Source organism: Dunckerocampus dactyliophorus, chromosome 10 (genome assembly GCF_027744805.1).
Source record: "Dunckerocampus dactyliophorus isolate RoL2022-P2 chromosome 10, RoL_Ddac_1.1, whole genome shotgun sequence".
Classification (NCBI taxonomy): Eukaryota; Metazoa; Chordata; class Actinopteri; order Syngnathiformes; family Syngnathidae; genus Dunckerocampus; species Dunckerocampus dactyliophorus.
The window spans coordinates 27,028,091-27,054,010 of NC_072828.1; the positions used below are offsets into that span (position 1 = coordinate 27,028,091).

At 41.3% G+C, this 25,920-nt stretch overlaps 2 protein-coding genes and 2 non-coding genes across 6 annotated transcripts; 3 read left to right on the top strand and 1 right to left on the bottom strand.

Annotated features, from left to right (window-relative positions):
• Window positions 1-8,026, top strand: ncl (nucleolin). Its single transcript, XM_054789178.1, has 16 exons — window positions 1-164; window positions 1,086-1,184; window positions 1,263-1,365; window positions 2,142-2,231; window positions 2,475-2,696; window positions 2,874-3,032; window positions 3,386-3,466; window positions 4,106-4,229; window positions 4,420-4,556; window positions 4,635-4,761; window positions 4,861-4,997; window positions 5,075-5,213; window positions 5,455-5,600; window positions 5,785-5,911; window positions 6,127-6,413; window positions 7,290-8,026. The coding sequence occupies exons 1-16, from the start codon at window positions 147-149 to the stop codon at window positions 7,352-7,354; spliced, it is 2,061 nt and encodes a 686-aa protein (XP_054645153.1). The 5' UTR covers window positions 1-146; the 3' UTR covers window positions 7,355-8,026.
• Window positions 2,267-2,403, top strand: LOC129189379 (small nucleolar RNA SNORA57). The gene has a single exon (XR_008572799.1). It is a non-coding gene; the product is annotated as a small nucleolar RNA SNORA57 (small nucleolar RNA).
• Window positions 2,736-2,804, top strand: LOC129189378 (small nucleolar RNA SNORD82). The gene has a single exon (XR_008572798.1). It is a non-coding gene; the product is annotated as a small nucleolar RNA SNORD82 (small nucleolar RNA).
• On the bottom strand, window positions 7,294-15,938 carry b3gnt7 (UDP-GlcNAc:betaGal beta-1,3-N-acetylglucosaminyltransferase 7). 3 transcript variants are annotated; one of them, XR_008572657.1, is made up of 3 exons: window positions 15,753-15,938; window positions 11,731-13,317; window positions 7,294-10,847 (listed from the first exon to the last, which is right to left on the bottom strand). XR_008572657.1 is itself a non-coding variant. In XM_054789179.1 (2 exons), coding segments are annotated over exons 1-2 (1,257 nt in total). In that variant the 5' UTR covers window positions 15,755-15,938; the 3' UTR covers window positions 9,288-12,062. The 3 variants fall into 3 exon arrangements, 2 of the variants coding, with proteins under 2 accessions (XP_054645154.1, XP_054645155.1); XM_054789179.1 differs by having other exon boundaries at window positions 9,288-13,317; XM_054789180.1 differs by having other exon boundaries at window positions 9,288-13,322; window positions 15,753-15,937.
• Window positions 15,939-25,920: the final 9,982 nt, after the last annotated feature.

Sequence of the window (25,920 nt, forward strand, 5' to 3'; positions counted from 1 at the left end):
GGGTAAGGAACGCGTTCTCCTCAGCTCTGTCTTTCCTGACTAATGCCCCACCGTGTAGGCTCAGCCACGTGCATGCATTAGCTGTTTACTAGCTTGTTTTCCCAACGTCCACTTATTTGTGTTTCATTGAAACACACGACGGCACCATGGTGAAGTTAGCAAAGGTAAGACATTTAAACTTAAAAGTCATTTTTGGCGCAATAATGTTTGCTTTGTGTCTTAGCACGAGGCCTTCATGGTGAAGTTGTGCTACGTCTTTAAGAAGGGATTATGACAGAAGTAGAAGTGGTTGCCGAGACACTATAAATAATTACTGTATTGGATTATATGTATGTTTAAATGCTATCTTAGTCTGGGGGCAAAACGCGGTGTAATGGCGAGAAAATAGGCGTTTCGTGCTGTGAAGTGAGCGGCCATGTTTGTTCAGTGGTGAGGCGTCCTAGCTCGGCCTGCTAACGTTTCTGTAAGCTAGCCACTCAAAATGGCATTCGTGCGCGTTCTCGACTTGATCGCTCTAATTTGACGCACACATGACGTAAAACCTGCCAACGGCAAGGTTTTTCAACACAATACTTATTTATATTAAATAATCGGTTGAGCAAAATGGTTAATGTAAGTATTAATACGAGGGTTAGCTGGTGAAATGCGGTAATTTGTCGGTCTCAGGCACCCAGTTAGTGGCACTGCCATATTTACACTGTTTTGAGTATTGGGGGGATATGTCGCACGTATATTGCCATCGCAGTTTTTAACGCTTTGTTCATCGGCATGTTTGATCGCACGCACACCGCTACGTTAGCCAACATGCTAACATGCGGATATCCACGTGGGTTTTGCGCCTCCCCCACAGTGACACACGAGGTGGAACGCAGAGGCCGCCACATTTCGCCTACAATGGACACCCCCCCCCCCCCCCCCCCCCCAACGTGGTATACTCCGTACTTCATTAAATGCTAATGCACTTAGCAATAATTTTTAATTTTTATCAGAATGAGATCCCCCTAACACTGTAAAATGAGTCACACGTCTGTTCATTTGCTTGAAATTAAGGTTAAACAGTGATATTTTTTTGTATGTATTTGCAGGCAGCAAATAAACAAGCAAACCTGAAGAAAAAAGCCCCTCCGCCTCCAAAAGAAGTGGAGGAGGAATCAAGTGAAGAGGAGAGCAGTGAAGAGGAAGAGGTGCGTTATATTCGAGATAGCTGGTATTTTCGTGTTCAAAGTATTGTACTAATTTGCCCATTCAACTTTGTTTGCCAGGCTCCTCCTCCGAAAGCGGTAAAGAAAGCGACACCGGCCAAAGCCGCCAAGGCTGTTAAAAACGGCAAAGCCGCCAAGAAAGCAGAAAGTGAAGATGAGTCAGGTGAGTGGTACAGTAATCCCTTTTTTATTGCGGTTAATAGGTCCTATACACAACCATAAGTGAATCTCTGCAAAGTAGGATTCCTTATTTATAAATCCTAAATCTTTTTGTATTTAGAGCAGTTTACCACCTCCTTTTAAATATGATTTTGAACATTAGAGCCCCTAGACATGAAGTGGCAGCCCTATACTCACCTTTACACTCTTATTACCCAATATAGTAGACGCTCCTGTGTGCTGCAATAAGGACAGGAAGTGACATAAGCAGGCAGTTGCGTTGTAATGGTTATGTTACCGTGCCTGTTGTGAGATAATTCAAACCTACAATAAGACCTCTTCCGACATGTCTGGTGCTTGTTTCTCGTGGAACATTACAGTAACATTACTGGCACCTAGTGACCAGTGTAGAATGCCACATGGCGTCAGCTTGTACACATCATATTTGTGTATTAGGTAATTTTATGCTTAATTCGGGCAGAAAGAAAAATTTTGCTTAAAATGCACATATTGCACATGTTTGACAGGCCGGATTCTTGTCATAAATTGCTACTCATGCACAAGTCCAAAATGCAGCGTAAATTAAAAAATGTGAGGCTTATTGGTGGCATTTAATATCTTGAGTTGCCTCCCCCCCCCCCCCCCCCCCCCCAAAAAAAAAAAAAACACACACACGTGTTTGCTCACCACTGGTTCCAGATTGACTTGGTGTAACCAAAGAAAGTTTGAAAATCTCTTACTGAACCTGTTAAACGAATATGGCATGCTTTGTTTCTGCAGAAGAGGAACCACCACCCCCAAAGAAAGCCGCTGGTAAAGCTGCGCCTGCTGAAGAGTCTGAAGATGAAGACGACGACGACGATGATGATGGTTGGTCATCCTGTTCATATAGTGTTATGTCCCACCCTCCATTTCTTGGCACGCGTGCAGTTTTGCAGTACTCATGTGTGTAATGTTCGGAGGAAAAGTGACCTACAACGCAATGTCTTCGGTGCTGGTGTTTGTTTGTGCGCCAGTTCTATCCTCAATCGCTGTGACATGAACAACTCCTTGAGTACATAAAAGTTTTGCATGGGTTCGAAGAAAATGGCTGACTTGATCTGCTGTCTCCAGATGAGTCTGACGAGGAACCCCCACCCCCCAAGAAAGTAGCCAAACCTGCTGTGAAGGCTCCTGCCAAGCAAGTGAAGGGCAAGCCTGCAAAGGAGCCCTCAGATGATGATGATGATGATGAAGAATCAGAAGAAGAGGCCCCACCTCCCAAGAAGGCTGCAAAACAAGTGAAGCCAAAGGCCAAGCCAGCCAAACAGGAGGAGGAGGATGATGATGATGAAGGTACGGTGATGCATGTACGTTTGTCTGGGTAGACTGTGGCTTGCAAGTGATGATCAACAAGGGACTTAATTCTGACAAATGATGTTGCTTTACACGTGTCTGATGCAGTGCTCGTGTCTTGAGGGTTGCATACAATCACGGCTCTCTTTTTAACCCAATGGCTTCTGTGGCTTTTAGACTCTGAAGAGGAGATGGACACCACACCTTCTCCAGCAGCCGCAAAGGCAAAGAAGGCAGGCATGGTGAAAGCCAAGGAAGAGTCTGAAGAGGAGGAGGATGATGAGGAAGATGATGATGACGACGATGATGATGAGGAGGATGATGATGAGGAAGAAGGTGAGTCATGGCATCCAGTCATTTGCGTCGTTACAATTGGTGGTGCTTGCAATGCAAAATTGGGTAATTGAGTCATGGAAAAGATTCAACCACACTTGTTTGTTCAGTTTATTGATACATTTTAATGCCTGGTACAACTAAAGGTTTGGACAAATTTAACAAATACAGCTCACAAGAGTTTAAGAGCTGATATCTAGCAACTCCCATGATTTTCTTGATAACCAAAATGACAGTTCTTACATGAATAGCTATAGCATTGTACTGCCCACTATACACACACACACACCATCCACAACCACCAAATCTGCTTCCTCCAAAGTGGAATGACTGTATTTTTACGTACAATTTGACAGAGCCCCCAGTGACCCCTGCCAAGAGGAAGGCGGAGAGCAAGGACACTCCACCTGCCAAGAAAGCAAAGTCAGATGGAGATGGTAAAACTGTTTGCTCTTTTGGCTATCCTTTGGCTGACTCTTTGTTTATCACAGTTAATTGACTCCAGACCCAACCGTGATCAGTGAATTTTTGCAAAGTAGGACTACGGCCTGTCATGTTAGATAAATCGATTAATCGAACTATTTAAAAAAAAGAACAAGTCCAAATATATCACCCTCTATAAATTGACATATACGTGTGTTTCATCTGCGTACCACACAGCCTGGATTGGTTATATAGTGGAATGAACAGTCAGCCGTCCTATCATTCAGCCTCTTTGTGGAGGCGGGGCTACTAGTGAGTGGAAGTCATTGGCATTGGGAGTTTTCTGGACAGCATACTTCCTGCCGTGGTTGTCATCAATGTAACATTACTCTAGAATGCTACACTGTCTTTTGAGTCTTCTGAATGCCTTTTTTGTACAGTATTTTTGTTCATTTGGCAATTTTTATGCTTAATTTAGTCCAAGAGTACATGATTTGCTTATGCATAATTTTTTTTTTACTAATAGGCTGTAGTTGGCCACAAAACTGCTATAAGAAAAAACAGGAGTGAAGCTGTGAAATTCAAACGGGAAAGTCTGTAGTTTGTTAATATATTGCTGGCACTGAAAGTGTATCCCCCCCGTTATCTGGCAGGTTTCTGTCTATTTGTTGGCAACCTGAATTCTGAGAAGGACTTTGAAGAAATCAAAACTGCAATGAGGAAATTCTTCTCCAAGAATGGCATTGAGATTGCTGATGTCCGGTTAGGCGGCTCCAGGTATGAAAAAGCATTTATCTTCAAGAGATTCAAGATTCAAGAGTTTTATTGTCATGTGCATAGTAAAACAGCAGTTATACCATGCATGTTGAATTAGGTAATTTGCAGGACCAATTTGTTTAATAAAGGCAAAGCTACTGTGTTGTGTTCAAGTTTGGACCAATAATTTTGAATGTCATTCTTCATTTAGGAAATTTGGCTATGTAGACTTTGGATCTCAGGGGGACATGCAGAAAGCTCTGGAGCTCAACGGTAAAAAGTTTATGGGCCAGGAGATCAAACTGGACAAGGCAAGGAACAAAGAGAACTCACAGGAAGAAAAGAAAGGTATTGGTGGTGTTGCTTAGCTTTGTTGAGGAAACATTGTACGGCATTCTCTTGACATTCTTGACCATTTGTCTGCAGAAAGGGATGCACGGACACTTTTTGTAAAAAACATTCCCTTTTCTGTCGGGGTTGAGGACTTGAGGGAGCTCTTTGAAGATGCAGTGGATATCAGGGTTCCACCAGGCCACAACAGCCTCAACAGAGGGTAGGAATAAGCACACTTAAGGCATTCTTAAACAATATTTCATTAAAGTACTCCATACATTTGCAAGCATGAATAAAATTGTCATTTTCTTTTTGACAGCATTGCCTACATTGAGTTCAAAACTGAGGCTGAGGCAGAGAAGATGCTAGAAGAGGCACAGGGTTCTGATGTGCATGGGAGGTCCATTATTGTAGACTTTGTAGGAGAGAAAAGCCAGAAAGGTGCTAAGGGGGCAGGTAAATATTTGGTGCAGTGTTCTCATGCAGTTAAAAAAAAAAAAAGTGGCTTGATGTGAATATCTCGTTCCTTGCAGGAGCAGCAGGTGCAGTACCACCGAGTAAAACATTAGTGGTGAATAATCTAGCCTTCAGTGCCACAGAGGAGACCCTGCAATCCGTGTTTGAGAAGGCTGTTTCCATCAGAGTGCCACAGAGAGACGGCAGACCTAAAGGGTGAGCAAACTCAAGTTGTGCCATGTCTAGTTTTCAACCTTCTCATGAGCTCCTGGTAATCTTGCCATGATTATGCACGGATTCGCACGAGAAGCAGAGCCAGGTGCACGGTTAAAACCGGCGCCACCCCGGTCACATGAGGGTGTAATGCCATGTCTGCTGTGCTACAAGTACATTTGTAACACCAGGCAGCCTTGTGGTGTTTTGAACCCCCACGTTCATCGCTATTTGTCGTTGGCAGGTTTGCTTTTGTAGAGTTTGAGAGCATGGAAGACTGCAAGGAAGCCATGGACTACATGAACAACACAGAGATTGAAGGCCGCATGATCCGACTGGAGTTCAGCCAGAGCAGAGACAACAGGGCAGAAGGAGGCAGGGGAAACTCGGGTAGGTCTTCAAACTGGAATTGATCAAAACGGTGTTGTTGTAATCAGATGTGATGAAAACTTGAGCATCTGAAATTCTGTGACGATTTGTAAGATAGTCAAGTCCTGATCTGATTTACACGTGCCTCTTAACCTGATGCTTTGGTAATAAACAACTGACACTTTTTTTTTTTTTTTTTTGCAAGGTCCAACGAAGACGCTGTTCGTCAAGGGTCTCTCAGAGGATACGACTGATGAAACGCTCAAGGATGCTTTTGACGGTGCAGTGGGTGCTAGAATTGTCACAGACAGAGAGACAGGGTCTTCCAAAGGGTAGGTTTGAAGTACAAAAACCCTGACCGTGCACAGCCTCAAACGAGAAGTAGAAAGACTATTGTGGGAGTTCTTGTCATATGAGAAGCTTTGCAAATGAATGCCCAGTTACAGCTTGTATAAATGTATAATTGAACCTTGGATAAAAATGTTTGGAGTTGAGGTTATGCTGTATTCATACAAAAGTTTGTACTTTTGTACTGTTCCCTCCTTAGCTTTGGCTTTGTGGACTTTGACAATGAAGATGATTGCAAGGCAGCTAAGGAAGCTATGGAGGACGGTGAGATCGACGGCAGCAAGGTGACACTCGACTACGCCAGGCCCAAGGGCGAGGGTGGATTCCGTGGAGGCCGCGGAGGTGGTTTTGGTGGCCGCGGTGGCGGCTTCGGCAGAGGTGGTCGCGGTGGCGGATTCGGCGGACGTGGCGGCAGAGGCGGTGGCTTTGGTGGAAGAGGTAGAGGAGGCCCTCGTGGAGGTGGTCGCGGACGCGGCGGCTTTGGAGGTAAATTTTTTCTTGTTGGCTGCAACGTTATATATATATATATATATATATATATATATATATATATATATATATATATATATATATATATATATATATATATATATATATATATATATATATATATATATATATATATATATATATAGCTGCAAACCTTAACCCATATAATTAAAACTAATGAAAAGTAAGTTTACCTATGGCACTGTGTTGTCTTTTCCAGTTGCTTTCACATTAGATCCACTGTCGGTAGTTACACACTTGTTACACAAGTCCCATTCCTGGAGTCATTCAACTCACTTGCCATGTGTTCACCTGTGTGCTCCTCGGGGGGGAAAAAAATTCCTGTCTGGAGACCAGACAACTTCAACTTCCAGTTGCTGGTTATGTAGTGGACCATGAGTTTTATTGTCATATGCACAGTAAAACAGGTAGTTCTGCTATGCAATGAAATTCTTGTTCTGTTCATTCGCCCAAAAAAGAAAAAACAAGAAAATGAAGAACAAACATTAATACCAATAAATGAAGCAACAGAAGAGACATGAATACCAATGAATCAGCTACTCCACATCTGCTCTATCGAAAGCAAACCACTTCTAAATTAGAGGTACCTCACAGTCATGCATCAATACAGTGCACTGTAGCCCGTAGTTGCAGGAAACACATGTAATCAACTCTGCTTTTCCATTAGATATGGTACCGTTTTATACCGGTAAAAGTATTTTTTTTTTTTTTTTTAATAATTGAAAGAACTTATATACGTATATAAAAATGATCGCCCAACTCTATTATCCGCTCACAGTTGACACTTAACTCAGGAAGAACAGTGTGGTGGAGCTTTGTGACAACTACTAACCCATTGTCTTGTCATTTCAGGCGGACGAGGTGGTGGAGGATTTGGAGCCAAGCCCCAAGGAAAGAGAATCAAGTTTGATGACTAAATCCTTTTTAGTCTTTTACTTTTTGAATGGACTCTGGTTTCATCAGTTTTCAGAGCTTTTGGACATTCCAGAAAGCGTCATTGTTATATTTAACTGTTAATGGGCATTTTAGCCCTTTATATTTAGAACCCTCAAACTTTACCTGCCCTCCTGTGCCAAAATGGCATGTTTGACCTTTCAACTCATGTGAGTAATGAATGTCTTGAATGAGATCTTGCACCCCTTCACCCGGTTAGTTTGTGTTTCTAAAGGAGTGAAATGTTATGGGTCTGGCAAACCAGTTTGCTGTGAAAACTGAGCTCGTCTTCTACCCCCACCCCCAAACATACATACATACATACATACATACATGTGTAAATTAAAACAGTTTGTGATTTCCATTTTACCATTTGTAAAATACACTTGTATCCACTCTTTATCGTTTATCATTTGCTTTAGTCTTGCTGTAATGTGTAAAGCATATTTTGCTAGAGGATTGAGTCCACTCAAGAGTTTGGCGTTACCATGACAAACTGTCATTGTGTTTTTTTTTTTTTTTTTCGGGACATATGTTCAAGTTGGAAGGCGAGCACCTCTGATCTGTAACATATTTGTATTGTTGACTAATTTTTCCCATCTGAGAATCTAATTGTCTGATTGAATAAACCGTAAAGGTGGTGATTTTTAAACGTCTGTCAATATTGGGCTTCCCTGTGTCTGAGATATTAATACTCTTATTTTATTTTTAATGCGTTATAAAAACGGTAGCCAACTGCGAAACATGCACTCCATAAGTTTAGTGATGTTTGCTTCAGGCGAGATGGCTGTTAAAATGGAAAGTTTACAGCGGAAATACCCTTACTACGGGGAAAACGCACGGCAGCCATTTGGCGCGCACTGAAACGCAATGCATTCTGGGATGGCAAGTACACGGAAGTCTCCGAAATGGGCGGTGCAAAAACATCCGGGGTATTTTGTAGTTGGTTTCACTTCTGCCGTTTCACGTAAATGAAAGCATTCGAGTAGTACACATTTTTAGACTTCCACCGAGGTATTTGTTCTAAAGTTCTTTAAAATTTGAAATGCCTGTCTGATATTTAAGATCTTCGCAGCAACGACTGAAGTCTAGAAAATGACAGGCTTCATATGGTAACCCTTTCTCCACCAGGGGGCAGGCTAATAGCTCAATTCTCCACTAAACTGCAGTAAAGTATGTCGAACATCACGACGGAGGGTTTTTCCTTCAACTATACCACGAGAAGCATTTGGAAGAATAAATTAAGTGTTCCGATTGTGTGGGCACAATTTAATTTTAATGCTAGCCCAGTTGGCATGGCGAGGGTCATGACTAGCGTTAGTTACACCGGATGGCCAAAAAATGGTCGCCATCAGGGTTCAACTAAGCAGTGTATTTGGAGGTGGGAATAGTCCTTATCTTGGTAAACACTCCCATTTTCTATAAAACTTTAGCAACGTTTATACTAAGGAACGCAACTTTTCATTTGAACCCAAGCAGTAAAATTCTCACCTCCTGCTTGTGCCAACAAAGTTGTTTTTCGGGGGGCCTTTGCGAAAAGAGTACTTGTGTGGAAAAACCGCTGCTCAATCCATTAACCAGACTGACATCAAACGCTTCCACCAGTAAGTGTCAACAGTTGTTGGTCTGTAGATTAAAGAAAGCGGTCGTGGAGTGGAATAGTATCACTTGAGTGGGAAATTTGCTGTGGATGACTGTGCAATTAAGTCTGATATGTTAATTTTTCTTGCCATAAAGCTGCCGTCGGTGTGGTCCAAACAGCTACTTGTATTACCGTCAACTGTCCTGTCCACACGAACGTTCTTTTTTTTTTTTTTTTTCTTTTTTGAAAAATGGTAGCGTCCGCCCTGTGCAGGTATAAGACAAGAAAATACCGGCAGAATGTCGACTGCGGTGAGTCAAGGCACTCAAAATATTCAGATATGTTGGCTTGTCGTCAAAGCTCAATTCTGGTCACGTGACGGCAACGGAGTGGGGACGTCATCATTATTAAATTGGAGCGGATTTGCTCGATTAATAATAATCGATTAATTGTTGCATCTCTACATTTGGTTATGTCTTTATGTTCTTACAAAATGTTTCATGAGGACCATTGTTTATTACCTTCATAGCCACGTAAAGTTATATTTACTGTTTACTGTCACGTAGCGTGACTGCCTCTCCCGCGTCAACATTGGACACTATTGTTGGCTGACCTGTTGCAGATCTTCACAAAGATGCTGATAAGGGCGAACACAAAAGCAGCTGATCCAGGACAGATTTACAAAGAACAATTCTTTTTGGACCAAAACTCAACATTTATTTACATTCTTTAATGTGTGCATATACAGTATTTACATCACCGAGACCATAATTAACTCCCACTCCCAAAATATTAATAACCATGGAACATTCCATGCGTTAAACATTTAAGCTCACATTTTGTCGAGGGCAGGGTTCCTAAATTAACATCCTACATCAGGGGTGTCCAGACCTTTTCCAGTGAGGGCCACATACTGAAAAGGCCCACTTTGATATTTTGTAAAGCAAAGCTAAGATGTTAAAAATATTTCAAGAAAAAACTGCATCTCTGCTTAATCATATAGGTGAAAAAGTGTATTAATAGTATGAACTTTGCTCTGTTTTTCTCTTTTTTTGCAGTTTTAAATTTTCCAAATATTTCAAATTTCTTCATAAATAATCTTTGCAAATTTTCTTGTAATAAGATTTTATTCCTATATTATAAAATTTTCCCCAAGCTAACTTTAAAAAATTACATTTTTTTCTCATAATATTACAACTTAAAAAAATATTTTTTCTCTTTAATATTTCAACTCTAAGCTAGTAAGTACATTATTTTTCCTCATAATATTCAGAGTATTTTCTTGTAAAATTGCAACTTTTTATCTCAGTACAATACACCTTCTTTCTCTTGATTTGACTTTAAATAAAGTTCCAACTGTTTTTTTCCATTTCTGCTTCTTTTATTCCAACTATTTCAACTTTCTTTTTTTATAATTTTTCTTCTTATAATTCTGACTTTATTTCCATAATATTGTAACTTTTTCCACAACCATTTTTTTTTATTTTAATTTTTTGCAATTTTTTTGTTTTGTTTGTTTCTCATATCACGATACATTTTTAATGTATTCGATTTTTATTTTATTAAATTATAATTTTAGAATGTGCCCTTGGGCCAATAAAAAAAAGTCGCTGGTTGCAAATGGCCCCCGCCCTGCACTTTGGACACCCCTGTCTTACATAGTCGTACCAGTAATAGTTTTAGTACAATGTCATCGTGTAAACCTTCAGTCAATGTCACATCAAGTATATCAGCACATTCAGTTTCATGGGCAGCTCTCAGTATGAAGTAGTTGCTCTCCACATCAAGTCAGTGTCGTTCCTCCCTCCAAAAATTGCAAAGACCAGTACAATGCAAAGAATGGTTCTGGCGACCAGTCCAGAGCGTAGCTACGATAGGCTTCAACCCACCCATAACTGTGAACAGGATAAGTTAGTGTTTATTGAATGAATGTTTCTGCATGTCCAAACAATTGCATCCTGGTGACACTTGAAAACAGGAGATCTGTGTATAGATTACTGAGGTAGAGACTAGTCATTCTCATACTTTTAAACCACTATATCACACATATACTGGCCAAAGTTCAAGTAATATTTAGTGTGAACCATAAAAGGCACAGCAGCATACAGACCTCTAGGGGGCCTAGTAATACCAACTGTAAGGGTGCATTCACACTTGTAGTCCCAGAAAACTGAAAAAAAAAATATTTTGGTATAATTTGGTAAGCGTTCAGACTTGTATTTTTATCAGCATAAAACATTTGCATGATATTGTGTGTCGATTGGACATTGTCCGGCGAAACTCAATCCTCCAAAGCGACATGACGTCTTCTGGGTCTCGTACAAACGTAAGGCTTTTTTGTATTTAAGCTACTAACTGACTATATTTACGCTTCTGGTCTTACATTTAACTCTACCTAACCCTTACCTAACCGTTGTTTATAATTTTCACTCAGCTTTCTGTTGGGTTTTGCTAAAGATCGCCTGGTTTTGCTCGCATTTGGTTACATCATAGACAGTGTTTTGGTGCGTCGGTGCTTGCCTCACTCAGGACGAGAGTCTGTCTGAAGGTGGACAAGACCTATCTCTCAGGCCGCCTGTTTGGTGGACTGCATTCACAATTGACCAAACAAACTGTACTAGCAGAACAAACTAGATTTAGTATTAACCAGACCAAAAATGACAAGTGTGACGCACCCTACATTAAAAAAAAGCATTCATTCTTTATGGCAGGCAGAAACATTCATGATTTTGTTTAATAATAATATTCACATTTATGGATTTATGATTAGTGACTCACTGTCTTTACAAGGAGACCAGCAAAGAGAAGGCTGCAAAGGAGTGTGCCAAAGGAAATGATCAGCACCAGCAGGCCTAAATCACAAATCACGTAATCGCCGTCCTTCGTGTTCCGATTGATGCCACAGCTTCAGTGTCTTAAATGTCTTATAAATACAACAATTTCCTAAAACATAATTTACTCAATTTTTGGAGAACCTCCACACAAATACCACAGCGATAGCAAATACTGTCCCAGCCTCTCCACAGAAAGGAGAGTATTGCACAGTTTGCCTTTGACTATCCTGACAGTGAGATCCAACTTGGCGCTGTCCATTTATCGTCCTGGTCAAGCTATAGGATCTCCACTTTTTGTGAACAGACCAGGTCGCTGTTGACCAGATGCCACATGCGTATGAGTTCTGTTGGGAGCAGTTTGTGAACAACAATCATGCTCCTAAAGAAACAAGGTTCTCTGTTCATTTTGCTGTTCTTGTTTTTCACAAGGCCAAAAGTCTTAAAGGCATTATGTTTTACTGGAGCAACCTGAAGGACTTCCAGGCACATACCTAAAAAGACATCGTCAATGGGGTACAGCTCTAGGGTATCTGCAACCCAATGAAGCCTCCTTGCCAGGTTACCATCCATCAGAAACCCCCCACCGCCTGCGTACGGAGGGTAATGGGTTTTATTATACAGTGCCAGTGGGATGTAGTACTTATTTTCCTTTTTTCGGATCGGCTTAGCCTTAAAAATCACATCCCCTACAAAGAGGTTCCTTGCACGGTTAGTGCTGTCAAGGAACTCAAAGATGTTCTCCACACTGACGAAAACATCGTCGTCCCCCTTGAAGATGTACTGAACACTTGGGCAGTAGGTATGGAACCATTTGAGGAAGTGCGTCTCCTTCAGCGTGAGATTAAAGAAGCTATCTAAGAAGTCCCACTGGAGGATATCCCCATAGATGTGGTTCTCATACTCCACAAGCTTCTGATGGTTCGCCCTCTCGGCCTGGCTGGATGGTTTACCTAGAAGGAAGAATGTCTTTATCCTCTTGCCATTTATGACCCTCTCCTTTCCCCACGTTTTTCGAATGACCTCTCTGCGATCATGTTGGGTTGCCACAGATTTGATCACCATGAGCAAATAAATCTCCCCAAAGCATTTTTGCGGGTGGTTGAGAAGCATTGGGAAGTAACGACAGTGTCGATAAAGCATGAACTGCTTGAATGTATCCTCCAGACCCTGAAACCAATCCTGGCCTGAAAGATTGTGGTTGGCGGTACAGTTGGTGGCGGTCACATCCCAGGTCGTAGCGCTATTGTCATGAGTGATGCTGGGTTCTTGGGTGGTGGATCGACCTCCATAAGGCGGATGGTGTTTGCTTGCCTTCCAAAAGCCTTTCACCCCCTGAAAGGAGTGCATCTTCTCTTGAAGAGGAGCTCCGGACTCCACTCTCCCTGAGGCATCCATGCGTGTTTGCCTTTCGAGTTCAAATGGAGCCCCCATGTTGATGCTCCCTCTCTGGATAACGGTGAGCGCCACCACTGCCAGGAAGAACATGACACTCACCCTCTTGTACACCTTCCAGCGATCTCTATTGTTCATCCTGGTCTTGACAAAGACAAGAGAAAGTTCAGATCAGCACTTGCATTGTCAACAAAATATTGTGAGGCACTCATTGGGGAACCAACCGCAATAGGACATGACCTAAGGGTACATTACCTACTGTAGTTTTGAATCAAACTTGATTGGTTCATTTGCTAGTTAGAGATCAAGATTGGACGGCTTTCTCACTATAGCCAAATCCTGCCAGGTATGTTTTCAACCGTATCGAGACCACTTAGACCAGGGGTGTCAAACTCGTGCCATGGAGGGCCGAGACTCTGCAGGTTTTCTTTTCAGCCAGTCACTAAAGCAGGTGATTTTAATGATCAACACCTTCAGTTTGAGGGAAGGAGCTCATCAATTAAATCACCTGCTGAAGAAACTGGTTTGAGAGAAAACCTGCAGCGTCTCGGCCCTCCAGGGCACGAGTTTGACACATGTGACTTAGACCCTGTCCACCCCTGGTGGTGGGTTGAAAAAAAATCGTGTCCACACAGTGTTGGCTCAGTAATAGTCACACCCACATGGGAATGGATCGAAACAATGTCATACATAAGGCACACCTATAGTGGTGAGGAAAATAATCAATTCTTAGATGCATCGTGATGCAGACATTGACGATTATTAATCAATTCATAAATGTCAATAGTCGATGCTGATGGAAAAAAATGTCGGAACGCGGAAGTGCTGTCCGAACAGTTTATGGTGGTGCCCCTAACTGTAAGACGCTACCAGAATGTGCTGAGCGTGAACTCCGACTCGCACCCGCTGGATTAAAAACAAGCATCTGGAAGAACTTTGGCTTTCACGTAGTTGAAAGTAAAAATGCAAGCTTTGTCATACAAGTTTAAAATATTTTGGAACTTTGACTGTAGATGTGGTGCTGGGAACACGCAGACCAAACGAACCGCGTGACACACCAAAACTATAGAAGAACAAAGAACGCATGCCCGTAAAGTCCGTCGTCTTCCACTTGTCCGGCTTGTCTAGACTGATGTCGAAGTTGAATTACTTCTGCGAGTCATTTTGGAGTATAAAACAAAGCAATATCGTGAGAATGTTAACTGGGAGGCATGCCAGTCCAAATATTCAGATAATATGTAGCAGTACACAATCGGTCATGTGATGGCGACGGGGCGGCAACGTTATCGTTTTCAGAAAGTAGCGGTTTGCTGACAAGGCAGCGTTATCAGATTTTCCCACTCTGGAAGCCGTTGCAACAAAATACAACTTCAGGGTACGCCATTGCCGTGTGGATTAAAGACTGAAACACCAAAATACTTTACTCTTTCCACCTGAAAACGTTCCCGTGTAGACATGATGATGTCAGATGAGTGGGTTTGGGGCCGCACCTGACTTTGACTACTTGGTTCATTCCTGACCAAACAAGAGGGGGAAACAAACTTCAATTGGATGAAAACATACCAAAGGGTGGCTGCTGGAAAATGTACCACAATTAATTCATCCTTAGCCAGGATTTCTTTTTTCTACCACTTATCCTGTTAAGGATCAAGGGTGAGGTGAAGCCTATCCCGGCTGACTTTGGGCGAGGGACGGGGGCACTGGTCGCCAGTCAACCACAGGGCACATATTGACAAACATTCACACTCATAGATAACCTTAACAAGCAAAGGTCTGAGGAAATAATCTGACTGGAAGTCAAAAGAAAAGTAGATGTGAGTAATTTTGCATCAAAGTATTCTAAAATGAGATGAGAAAACATTTTTCCCCGCTGTTTTGTGAGAAAAAGACTTTGTTGCCATAATATGTGGCCACATGTACATGTCTTGCTTTGTATACTACTCGCCTGGGGCAGTAGTGTCATGATATCATTACGATGCACGTCGTACAGAATGTACCTATTTACGTTGTTTCCCATGCACACTGTGGAATACGTACAATTCTGACAACTGGAGAAGGTTGACTTTACCACAGCCTTGATTTTTGTCCTATTTCATTTTCAATGCCACAATGGAAATGAAATCAAAGTAGTGACAGAGCGACTTCAAGCGAGGTACTTTTTCATGAAGCTGGTGTCACTTGGAGAAGAATGTGAGGAATGTCGTGTCACTTGCGACATGAAATAAAACCCAGCTCGTCAAATTCTCACATTTCCATCATTTCATGCCAGGGGTCGTCCCGCTCGCCCAAAAGACCCTTCCTTGTCGGCCCGCTACGCTCTAATTTTGGGGACTGTATGGTAGTTATGTCCCCTAATCAAAGTTGTAAAGCATGCTGATGGAGTAAAACCCATCATTCCAAGATGGTATCATGATTTCTTTTGGTAATTCTGCCATTTTAATCAATGACGGATGTCCTGCAAGTTACTCTCTTGAACCTGTCCATGGAAGAGTGTCCAATTAGGGTTAAAATAACACAAAACAACGCAATCCTGAGTGGAAAAACATGACAAGAAATGATTCAAATGACACTTACATTGTGAGTCAAGTCTCCGGTTGAACCAAATCAATTTAAAAAGAGAAATAATCCTTCCCAAGAAAAGTAGACGATGTGACAACCAGGCATCCCCGGTTGTTGGGAGAAAGGAAGGCGTTTGTGTGCGCGCTGCAGCTGCAGACTCGTCTCACTCCTCCTCCGGTCCGCACTCAGCTTTTCAACACGCAGCACATCCACGCACACGCGCGTCACTTTGGCCCACCCATCACACACACACACACATGACACAGTACATGGACTGCATGGGTGTCCAAAGTGAAGCCCAGGGGCCATTTGTGAGTTTTTTTTAAGTCTAAAAATATAATGTAACAACAAAAAATAGCAAAAATAGAAAACTCTGCCGCAATTTTACAAGAATAAAGTCAAAATATTATGAGAAAAAATAGTCATTTTGGTAGCGTAAAGTTGAAATATGCAAGATAAAAGACATGTTTTTAAAAGTTGTAACATTATGCAAAATAAAACCAAAAAATGGTAATTTTTGGAAAATTTGGTTGGGGAAAAGGTTACGATATTATGGGAATAAAGTCACTAGAAGAAAATCTACAGGAGGAAAGCTGAAATAGTTGGAAATGTAAAAAAAACAACAAAACAAACAGCAGCCGCAATTTTACGAGAAGACATTTTACAAAAATGAAAATAAACTCGTAATATTATGAGGAAAATGTTACTTTTAGTAGCATGGAGTTGAAATATTAAAGAAAAAATGTTGTTTTTTTTAAAGTTGTAATCTTGTGAGAATCAAACAACACTAAATAAACTTGTAATATTTTGCAAATTAGATGGGGGGGGGGAGTTATAATGTTATAGGAATAAAGTAAAAATATTCTGAAATAAAGTCAGAATATTACAAGAAGAAACATTTTAGAAGATTTTTATGAAGAAAGTTGAAATAAAAAAAAATAAATAAATAAAAACTGCAAAAATGGGGGGTGAGGAGGGGGCGTGGGGGGGGGACACCAAAGAGTGAAGTTGATACTAATAATACGCTTTTTCACCAACACGGCAACGCGTTAGCATAGCTACAGTACACGTGTTTATTTCCAAAATATGGAAGGTTGCACCCTTTCATTTTTCACTATGTGGCCCTCGTTGGAAAAAGTTGATGAGAAGAAAATTTACAAGAAGAAAGTTAGTTGGAACATTAAAAAAAAAACAGCAGAAATGGAAAAAAACTGCTGTAATTTATTGAAAATAAAGTCAAAATACGAAGGGAAAGAAGGCGTATTCTATCGAGGAAAAAAGTTGCAATGTTACGAGAACAAACTTATTATTATTATTATGAGAAAAAAGAATGTCTTTTTAGCAGCATGGGGTTCAAATATGATCAAATATTCTTTTTTTTCTTTAGTATTTCAGCTTCATGCTATTTTTTTCATAATATTGACTTTATTCTTGTAAAATGAATTTTTTCTTTTAAAATGATGTTTGGAATTAGAGTTCCATTCTAAACATTTCATTCAAAATTTCAATGCATCCTATTACAGTTTAATAGTGTACTCTTCTAGCGTAGTGCAGTCCGTGCATAACTGATACGTCTTTTATTTTAGATTATTCGGTATGAAAAACCATCTAATGCCACATAACGAGGTGGACCCGCCTGCGTGTTATATTGCCACTACCTTGCTGGCAGTACAGTATGAGGAAGTTACATATGCTTCTGAAAACAACGACTGACTAAACTATTGAACTAGTATTATAGTAGCAATGGAGTGGACCAAGCGATGACTAAACTATTGAGCTACGACTGTAATAGCAGCGTAGCGGACCAAGCAAGAGGTCCTGTTGTTAATGAGCAGTAACTGTGCAAACTCCAAGTGCTTTTATGAGCCTGCAAGGCCTTTCTTGATGTCTGTGTGGCTAAGGAGTACACAGCACACACTCATCATGGCCATGAATGGCATGTCCAGTTTGGGCCTCTAATCATTTATTTGAATTGTCTTTTTCCAGGATGGAACAGTTGGACGATGTTGTACATCTTTAATGATTTTTAAGGATAAGAAACGGGTGCACAAGTGTGAACGTATTTGAGATTTCCTGTAAATAAGTACGTAGTTGGCACCCAAATCTGCTCTCGAGTGTCTCTTAACATGAAAAGGCCAAACCCATTAGGGATCATGATTGAGTAGCGTTGCATGATTCAGATTTTTGTTTTTTTTTGCTTAGAATAAAACCCATGTTTTGAAGAAATCACACTTTTCAGAAAATACATTGAATGACTGTATTGGACTCCTCATTGTCTTCTTTAAAGAAACGTCCAATGTGGCCTTTCTGCCCTTCCTCGTGGGAGGTCCCGGAAGGACAGTTGACGGGGGACTTTTTAAAAAATATACTGAAAGACTGAAAATAATCCATCAAATCAAGAACATGGCACACACACACACACACACACACACACACAGTGTGTTCCTGTTCATAATAAACACAAGGCCAAAAGAAGTGTCCGTTAATAAATGCGGTCGCTTCTGTTGCAAGCCGATGAATGACAGCGAAGGGGCAAGTCCGGCCCGAAGCTTGGTTTTTACTTAATTTATTTCCATTGGAAAAATAAAATTAAACCAAAAAGCCAGCAAAAATGGAAAAAATAAGGTGAAATGTTGATACTAATACTGAATAATCAAGTCACGCTTTGTCTTTAAATATAAACAACTTTTTTTTTTTTAGCCTTTTTACAAAATTAAAAAAATATATAAAATTAGCAGTGGTCCCCCGCATACTGATTTTCAGTATGGGGCCCTCGTTGGAAAAAGTTTGGACACCCCTGGCCTACGGTCCTGTTTTCACGTTCTTTCCTGTTTTTTGTTTTGTTTTGTTTTTTTTAAGAAAGTGATGAAAATGTCCTGGTTTTCATTTTGTTTCATCGAGTCATTGAATTAGCGAGTCAAGCAAAGCTAATCAAAATGTTAAGACCAGTTGAAAAATTGCAAGAATGTACATTTTGCACTGTTGGATCACAAGGAGGTTCTAAGTAGAGAGAAAGCATAACATCGACCCACCATTATTATTAGCCCGATATTGGCATAAAAATGTGATATCTGTAGATATCAGCATCAGGTTTTTTCCCCGATAATGAAAACCTATTTTTTTTTTAAAACAGATGGACATTTAAATGTTCACATCCAGTGCGATCCCACCTCCTTTCCTGTCCACTCTGACTGTCCTGAAGTCGGCTAGCTGTTAGCCATTCAGTGAACACAAACAAACGACACTCCTTGAAGGTCTTGATGTTCTTGCCAGCTCGTGGATCTTGCTCGGTAGTGAATTCACGTTTCCCATGATAACAGAAGGTAGCGAAGGCTTGAATTTCCACCTCCTTGCTTGCTAGCCGCTTGACTTTCATCTTAGCACGTAAAAATGTGCTTGAATACACAAACACAGCTGCTTGCAAAGCAGCCACTCGTGGCGGTGGTGTTAATTCCACCACATGAGATATGCGATGTTACCCATATCGGTATCGGTTGATATCGATATTGGAAACTGAGAGGTGGAAAATATCGGCATTTCGGATATCGGGGGGAAAAGCCGGTATCGGACATCCCTAATGAAAACTTTCCAGTCACAAAAAAGTGAGGCGCTTTAAACCACCAAAAGAGTGTGTGAGTGAAATGCTGTCAGCTCTACAAGCACACCAGCAGCGCTCTTCCGCCTCTTTTGTCATCTTGCGAAAGGACAACAACATGTCTCTGTGTGCTTCAAAACAGGAATTTTTCAATCCGAACGCAGCTGTGATCCAAACGGCCCCCTTCCGCCCCTTCTCTCCCGGTTTCCTGCATCCAACAAGTCATCCTTCTCAGGGCCATGTGCATCCTGTTGCCTGCCGACGCTGCTTTTTCCCGTTCCCCCCTCTCTCCGTGGCTTCAGAACCTGCAGCTGCCGAGCGCTCTTGTTAAAACTCTAAGCTCACCAAGAGGCTACAATGGCTCCGAACGACTAGTTGGAGTGCGTGTGTGTGTGTGTGTGTGTGTGTGTTGGGGGTTGACAAAAGTCGCAGACAAGCAGCAGCATACAGTGAAGCTCCTCTCACCTCCATGACGCATTTTTGCAGCTCTCAGCTCTTTGTTGTGGTTTTACAACCGCCTCCCATCAGCGCCCTTTCCAGCAGGTGCAGGGGGAGGTTATTTTCGGGATTTGTCAACAATCAGAACATAGTTTTTGACGATCCAAACTCCCGTTCGCTACACTTCTTGTCCTTCGGTGGGCCAGGGCACGGCACGATTTCATGCACACGCATGAATGAATGAACGTTTGTTTACGAAGCCACAAAGGAGTGAAGGGTATGGATCTCTCACAAAACTTGAAAAATGCTGTATTTGTGTTGTGCTGCTTTAGTTCAGGGGTGTCCAAGGGGCTGTTTTAAGGCTCTCGGCACATTCTAAAAATACAATTCAGCAGGAAAACAAAACAAAACAAAAACAAACAAAAAAAACAGCAAAAATGAAAGAAAAGAGCAGTCGTTTTATGAGGATAGTCAGAATATAAGAGAATAAAATTATCATAGAAAACAGCAAAAAATAGTGGTAAAGTTATGAGAAAAAATAGAAACATAAAGTTGAATTATTAAAGAAAAAATACATTTTTTAAAGTCGTAAAATCAGGAGGAACTAAACAAAGAATAAAGATGCAACTTTTGGAAATTTAGGTCGGAAAAGTTACATTACAAGAAGGAAATCCAAATATTTTGGGATAAATTCATAATATGAGAAAGATTTATAAGAATATACTTTAAATATTTTGTCAAAAAAAAATGTTTTCATGAAAAACACAGTGGTCATCTTTTAAGAAAAAAATGTCATAATTTTACAATTAAAACGTAATACGTGGGAAAAAAGTACATTTTAGAAGTATAGAGTTGAAATATGAAAGAAATGTTTTTTTTTTGCTTTTTTGTCGTAATATGACAAACAAAACCAAGCATAAAGATGCAACTTTTGGAAATGTCGGTTGGGAAGAAGTTCTATGAGAACAAAATTGAAATATTTTGTGACAAAGTCATAATATTATGAGGGGAAAAAAGATTCACAAGAATATACTTAAAATATTTTGTCCAAAAAAAAAAAAACACTTTTAAAAGCAAAAATAGAAAAATGAGCAAAAAAGTGCAACGTGTTTAGTTCCACTGTGGCTCAAACAGAAAAAGAGAAAATAAAATACATTCGTCCTCCTCTTGTCTGAATACCTAATCTGCCTTCACTCGTGTACCACGCCCCCACAAAGTTTATGCTAACTAACAAACCAACCAACCCAAAAATGCCAAGCGGCCAAGAATGTGAGCTGGAATGTTTTTTTTCATGAAAGTGACCGAAGGTAAAACCCGAAAAGACGAAATGCAAGACGTGGGTTAATAATTACGTAACAGCTTCCTCGTTTGATGAACCTTGCAAGGAACACGCAAGCAAGACAAGTGTTGTGCAATCTTGAACAGGTGGAATGACTAAAGCCTGGATTCACCAACGCTGTCCCATTGGACGGCGCCGCGACCCTTGTTTCGGCGGGATCGAGTGTAATGACGTGACATGGAATTTTCTGCCGGAACGCGAGGGGCGGTGATGTCCGGAGACTGAACTCAAGAGAAACCGCAACTCTGGTTGACCTGTTAGCGTTCTTTTGTCGCCATCGGGTTTCACTTTTATTGCAAATGGTGATCCACAATCGGAGGCGAAGGCGTACGCCCTCTGAACGAGTCGTATACACACAGGAAATATGTAGCCGTCCCTCGCCACTTCACGGCTCAAATTCTGTGCCTTCACTCTATCTTAGCTTTTCAAAAACATTAATACTGTTTCGTGGTTGAATATGGACAGTTATGTCAAAAAACGAGCATTTTGAAGCAAATTTTACATATTTGTTGCTAAAATTACAGATTTTTTTAAGCATAAAAATGGTTAAATTAAGTAAAATACAAATACAAGGCATTCAGACGTATTCAAAGACACTGTGATATGTAGTATTCTACACTGGTCACTAGGTGTCAGTAATGTTACTCTAATGTTCGGTGAAGCACACAAACGCCAGACTTGATCGCCACAACAACAGGCTTTTATTGCAGGTTTGAATCATCTCCAAAAGACAACAATGATCCGAAATAAAAACATGGGCTGCTGTTGCGGCCACAACCCACGCCATCCTCACCTCTGAACCCCCAACGTCACTTCTTGTCCGCCCAGCACTGCGCTCCCCTGGGGAACACATTTATAGCAACACACAAGCACGAGTCTCATTTATGTCTTAAATGGCTTCTTTTCTCTTATTATGTCTGTAATAAGTGACTATAGGGGCGTTAGTTCATGTCTAGATGGGTTTAATAATGTTAAAAAATATAATTAGAAGGTTGTAAGCAGGTTTTCTATGCTATAACTATAATCCTACTTTGCGGAAATTCACTTATTACGGTCGGGTATGGAAGCAGTTGACTGCAATGAAGGAGGGATTACTGTCCTACTGTAACGTACTAGGAGCCAACAAATCGGTTCATAGTCTGCGTGTCCACGACACACGGTTGCTTTTTGTTTGGGAGAGACATGTCAAGCTACGCATACGCTGGCGCCTCAACGCAGGAACATAATCCATGCTTTAGTACCCACTCTCGGCCAATCATACCGTGCTTGGGCCCACTTCACAACGCTCCTCCCAAGTTCTTAACGATAACCGACCCAAAAGTCAAGACCACGGCACGTTCGCTCATCCGCAATGACTATAAGAAGACTGGAAATAATCCACAAAGTCAGTGAAAGTGTAGAAGAAATGCCCATTACTTGTATACTCTTACTGTTGGCATGAATGAACGAGCGTAGGCCACTGCGCCACATGGCACGACCTAGTATGAGTACGCCCTTGAACACACCTTTGTTTCCATCTCCATCAGCTGCTCCTTTTCATGTTTTCTTGCAGGTTATGCAAGAACAAGGAAGGTGTCAACATGAGCAGTGATAAGAAAAAGAGGCTGTTAATAAGACAAGGGACAAGTTGCTCTCCTGCCTTCTAGCCCACAGGAAGTTTGTCCTTTGTTGAGGTAAGCCCACCTGAGAGGATTACCTGGGGTCTGTCAGCTATAAGTCACCATGAAGGAATTTACTTCCGAGGCAAAAAAAACCCAAAACACGCTTGAGGGCATACCGACCCCCTTCCGTTACCCCCCCTTTTCCACTCAGCCATCAAATGAGGACGTTCTTTTCTGACAGGGCAACGGGAACAAAAGCGATGTGATCATCGGGTTGTTCGTGAAAACATCCAGGAGCCTGTGCAGGCGCCGTAAATACCGCAACAGAATCTAGTGTTTGTCATGGTTTACCGACTCCAGCATTCTTCAGGTCAAGGATATTAATCATTGATGCAATGTTTTGTTGGTATAAGGAAGTATAAGGAAGTGAAAATGGAAGAAAATGTAGATTTTGTCTACCCTTTGCAGCTTTAACAGCTTCAACTCTTCCAATCATCCAGAATGTCGGACTGGAAAGAGAGCCTGTCTTACAGTTTTTCCTGTACTTCTTTGGTGTTTGAGGACTCTATGTTACGCTACAATAATAACACGTCAGAAACATTAGTAACGCCGTTATTTTTAACGCCATTACTCCCAATACTGCTCATAAGGACTTAAGCTGATGCAGTCGCCATCCGTGACACTGATTCAGCTTTTATCTCCTTCCTGTTCACAAGTCAACAGCTGTGGATCGACGCCAGGTCCCGCAACGGTAACTTGCTGTGGCCCTGTACACACTTTGCATTCATCCAGAAAGGTTAATGATTAGATTTGTGAGGACATTCCCGACAGGGTACACCGTGTAAAAGGTGATTTGTCAATAAGATGAATGGGTTTGAAAATAACCAAAAAGTTATGGCCACTGGCCTGAAAGTGTGTGGGAGGTCACACAAGGACAGTTCAAGAGGAAACAGGAGGTTCAGGAGACAGACGCACTGAAATACTGTCTTGTCTTGGCTGGCGTCACCTTTTATCAGCAGCGCACATGGACACTTGCTGATAAACACATGTGAGTGGAATACCACTAAGGAGTCGCCCCCACAAAATGAGGGCATCATAGCCCTAACAGTCTGGCCTTTCACACAGAACCCAGCAAAGCAAAACAACGGCGTTGCTTGCATGCATGTTTACACAGCAACAAGGAATCATATATGCATGATGACCTCAGCACCAGTGTGTACAATACTTGCCAGATGGCGACAATTACTTTCAACACAACAGGACGGGAGGAGTGAGTGCCAGGTGTCGATGACTTCACACTCCGGTCCTGGCATTGCAGGATGTGCATGTATATGGATGGGCGGTTATTTTGAATTTACCAGTCTTGTGGCTTGTGAGGAGAGGCTGTTTGTGAACCTGGCTGTTGTGCTCCAAATGCTGGGGAACTTCTTTCCAAAGGGAAGCAGCCTGAACTGTCCATAGAACTTACTGAACATTGAGAAAATGTTCTTCTGGATGAAGGAACAAAACCTCCCAGACACATGCCAACATATTGTAGAAAGGCTTCCCGCAAGAGTGGAAAATGTTACAGTTACAATAGTACTTTCTGTCGGTGTAATCACAATGTGTTTGTTTATGGAAGATAATACAGGATCAAGTGACCGAGAAAAAGAACAACGTCTGAAGGATGTGGAAGCAGCCTGAACTGTCCATAGAGTTAACTGCCAATTGAGACAACGCTCTTCTGGAGAAATGGACAAAACCAGAACGGGCTTCCCAGTAGAGCGGAAGATGTTACAGTGGTGAAATGGTAAATTTTCTAGGTGTAATCCCAAAGTGTTTGTCTATGGACGATAACACAGGATCATGTGACCGAGCAAAATAACAATTTCCCGTGGCTGTGGAACCTCTTTCCAGAGGGCAGCAGCAAGAACACTCCATAGATCTAACTGCCAATTGAGACAATGTTCCTCTGGAGAAACGGAAAGGGCTTCCCAGAAGAGTGCAAGGTGTTTTTGTGGTGAAGTGGTACTTTTTGTAGGTGTAATCCCAGTGTGTTTGTCTATGGAAGATAATACAAGATCAAGTGACCCGGCAAAAGAGCATATCTGATTAGACCACGGCCCCCAATTGCTCCAGATGTTGCAGTTATGTCCTTCTAACATGTTCTCCATGTCCCGTGACGTCATACACATATATTCTCGGTAGTATATTCTTTGTAGTAAAGTTACACAAAGTTCCTGCCGTTAAATAGTAGAAGAGGCAGGTTTTTACACGCAAATGGAAAGAAGGGAAACCCAGCGAATCAAACTGAGCACTTTTCAATTGTATGATGCAAGCTGTCCTCTACACGTCTTTTCTACATGACACTTTTACACTGGAATGGCATGACTGATAGACCCGGTTGATACAAATCAGTGTTGTAATACATAGGGGTATAACGGTTCACTTGGACGTATTGAACTGTTTCGGTTGTGCATGTTTGGAAAGTTATGCCAGCATTCTGAAAGCTAAAAGTGATGCCGTCAACAAGCTATCGCACGCGCAACAGACAGCGATTTAACTGCAACTGTCCATTACATTTCAAAACAAAACAAAAGCTAAAACAAATGGTTAAATACAAAAGTTTTTATTGTATTTTATTATTATTTTTCTATTTAAAAAAAAATATATATTATTACTTATAAATTTATTTGAAATATCACCCAATTGGGCTTTTATTTATTTTTTTAAAAAAAGTTCTGTTTGTATTGTTTTCAATAAAAGCATTTTATTTAAAGCAAGTCATTTTTTCTGCCTTCTTTGTACCAAAAATTAACTGAACCGAGCACTTAAAGAAACTGAACCGAACCGAAATTACACTCTAGTGCACCGTTCCACCCCTACTAATACACTCAGAAGGTCATGGAAACAAGTTTTCCATTCTGTAATGTGACAAGCCAGAAAAGCCATCTATTTTCCCCCCTCAATCTCTTTAGCCACACTTTTGTTTTGATAACAAGCAGCGGCTTCCTCTCTGCTGCGATTACAGCTGGACGGTACCAGCATGCTGGAGCGAAGGGTTAGCCAGCCACCTGCATGCAAGTGCGTCAGTGTGTCATGTGCGACTTGTTTCCTCACATTGTGCTGCATCTCACCGGCACAGTCCGCACTGTGAGTCAACGGAGCAGTCATCCGTCGAGAGACAAAATGGGATTTAGGGAACAGCTAAAACTGGCGGTTTTACTGTCT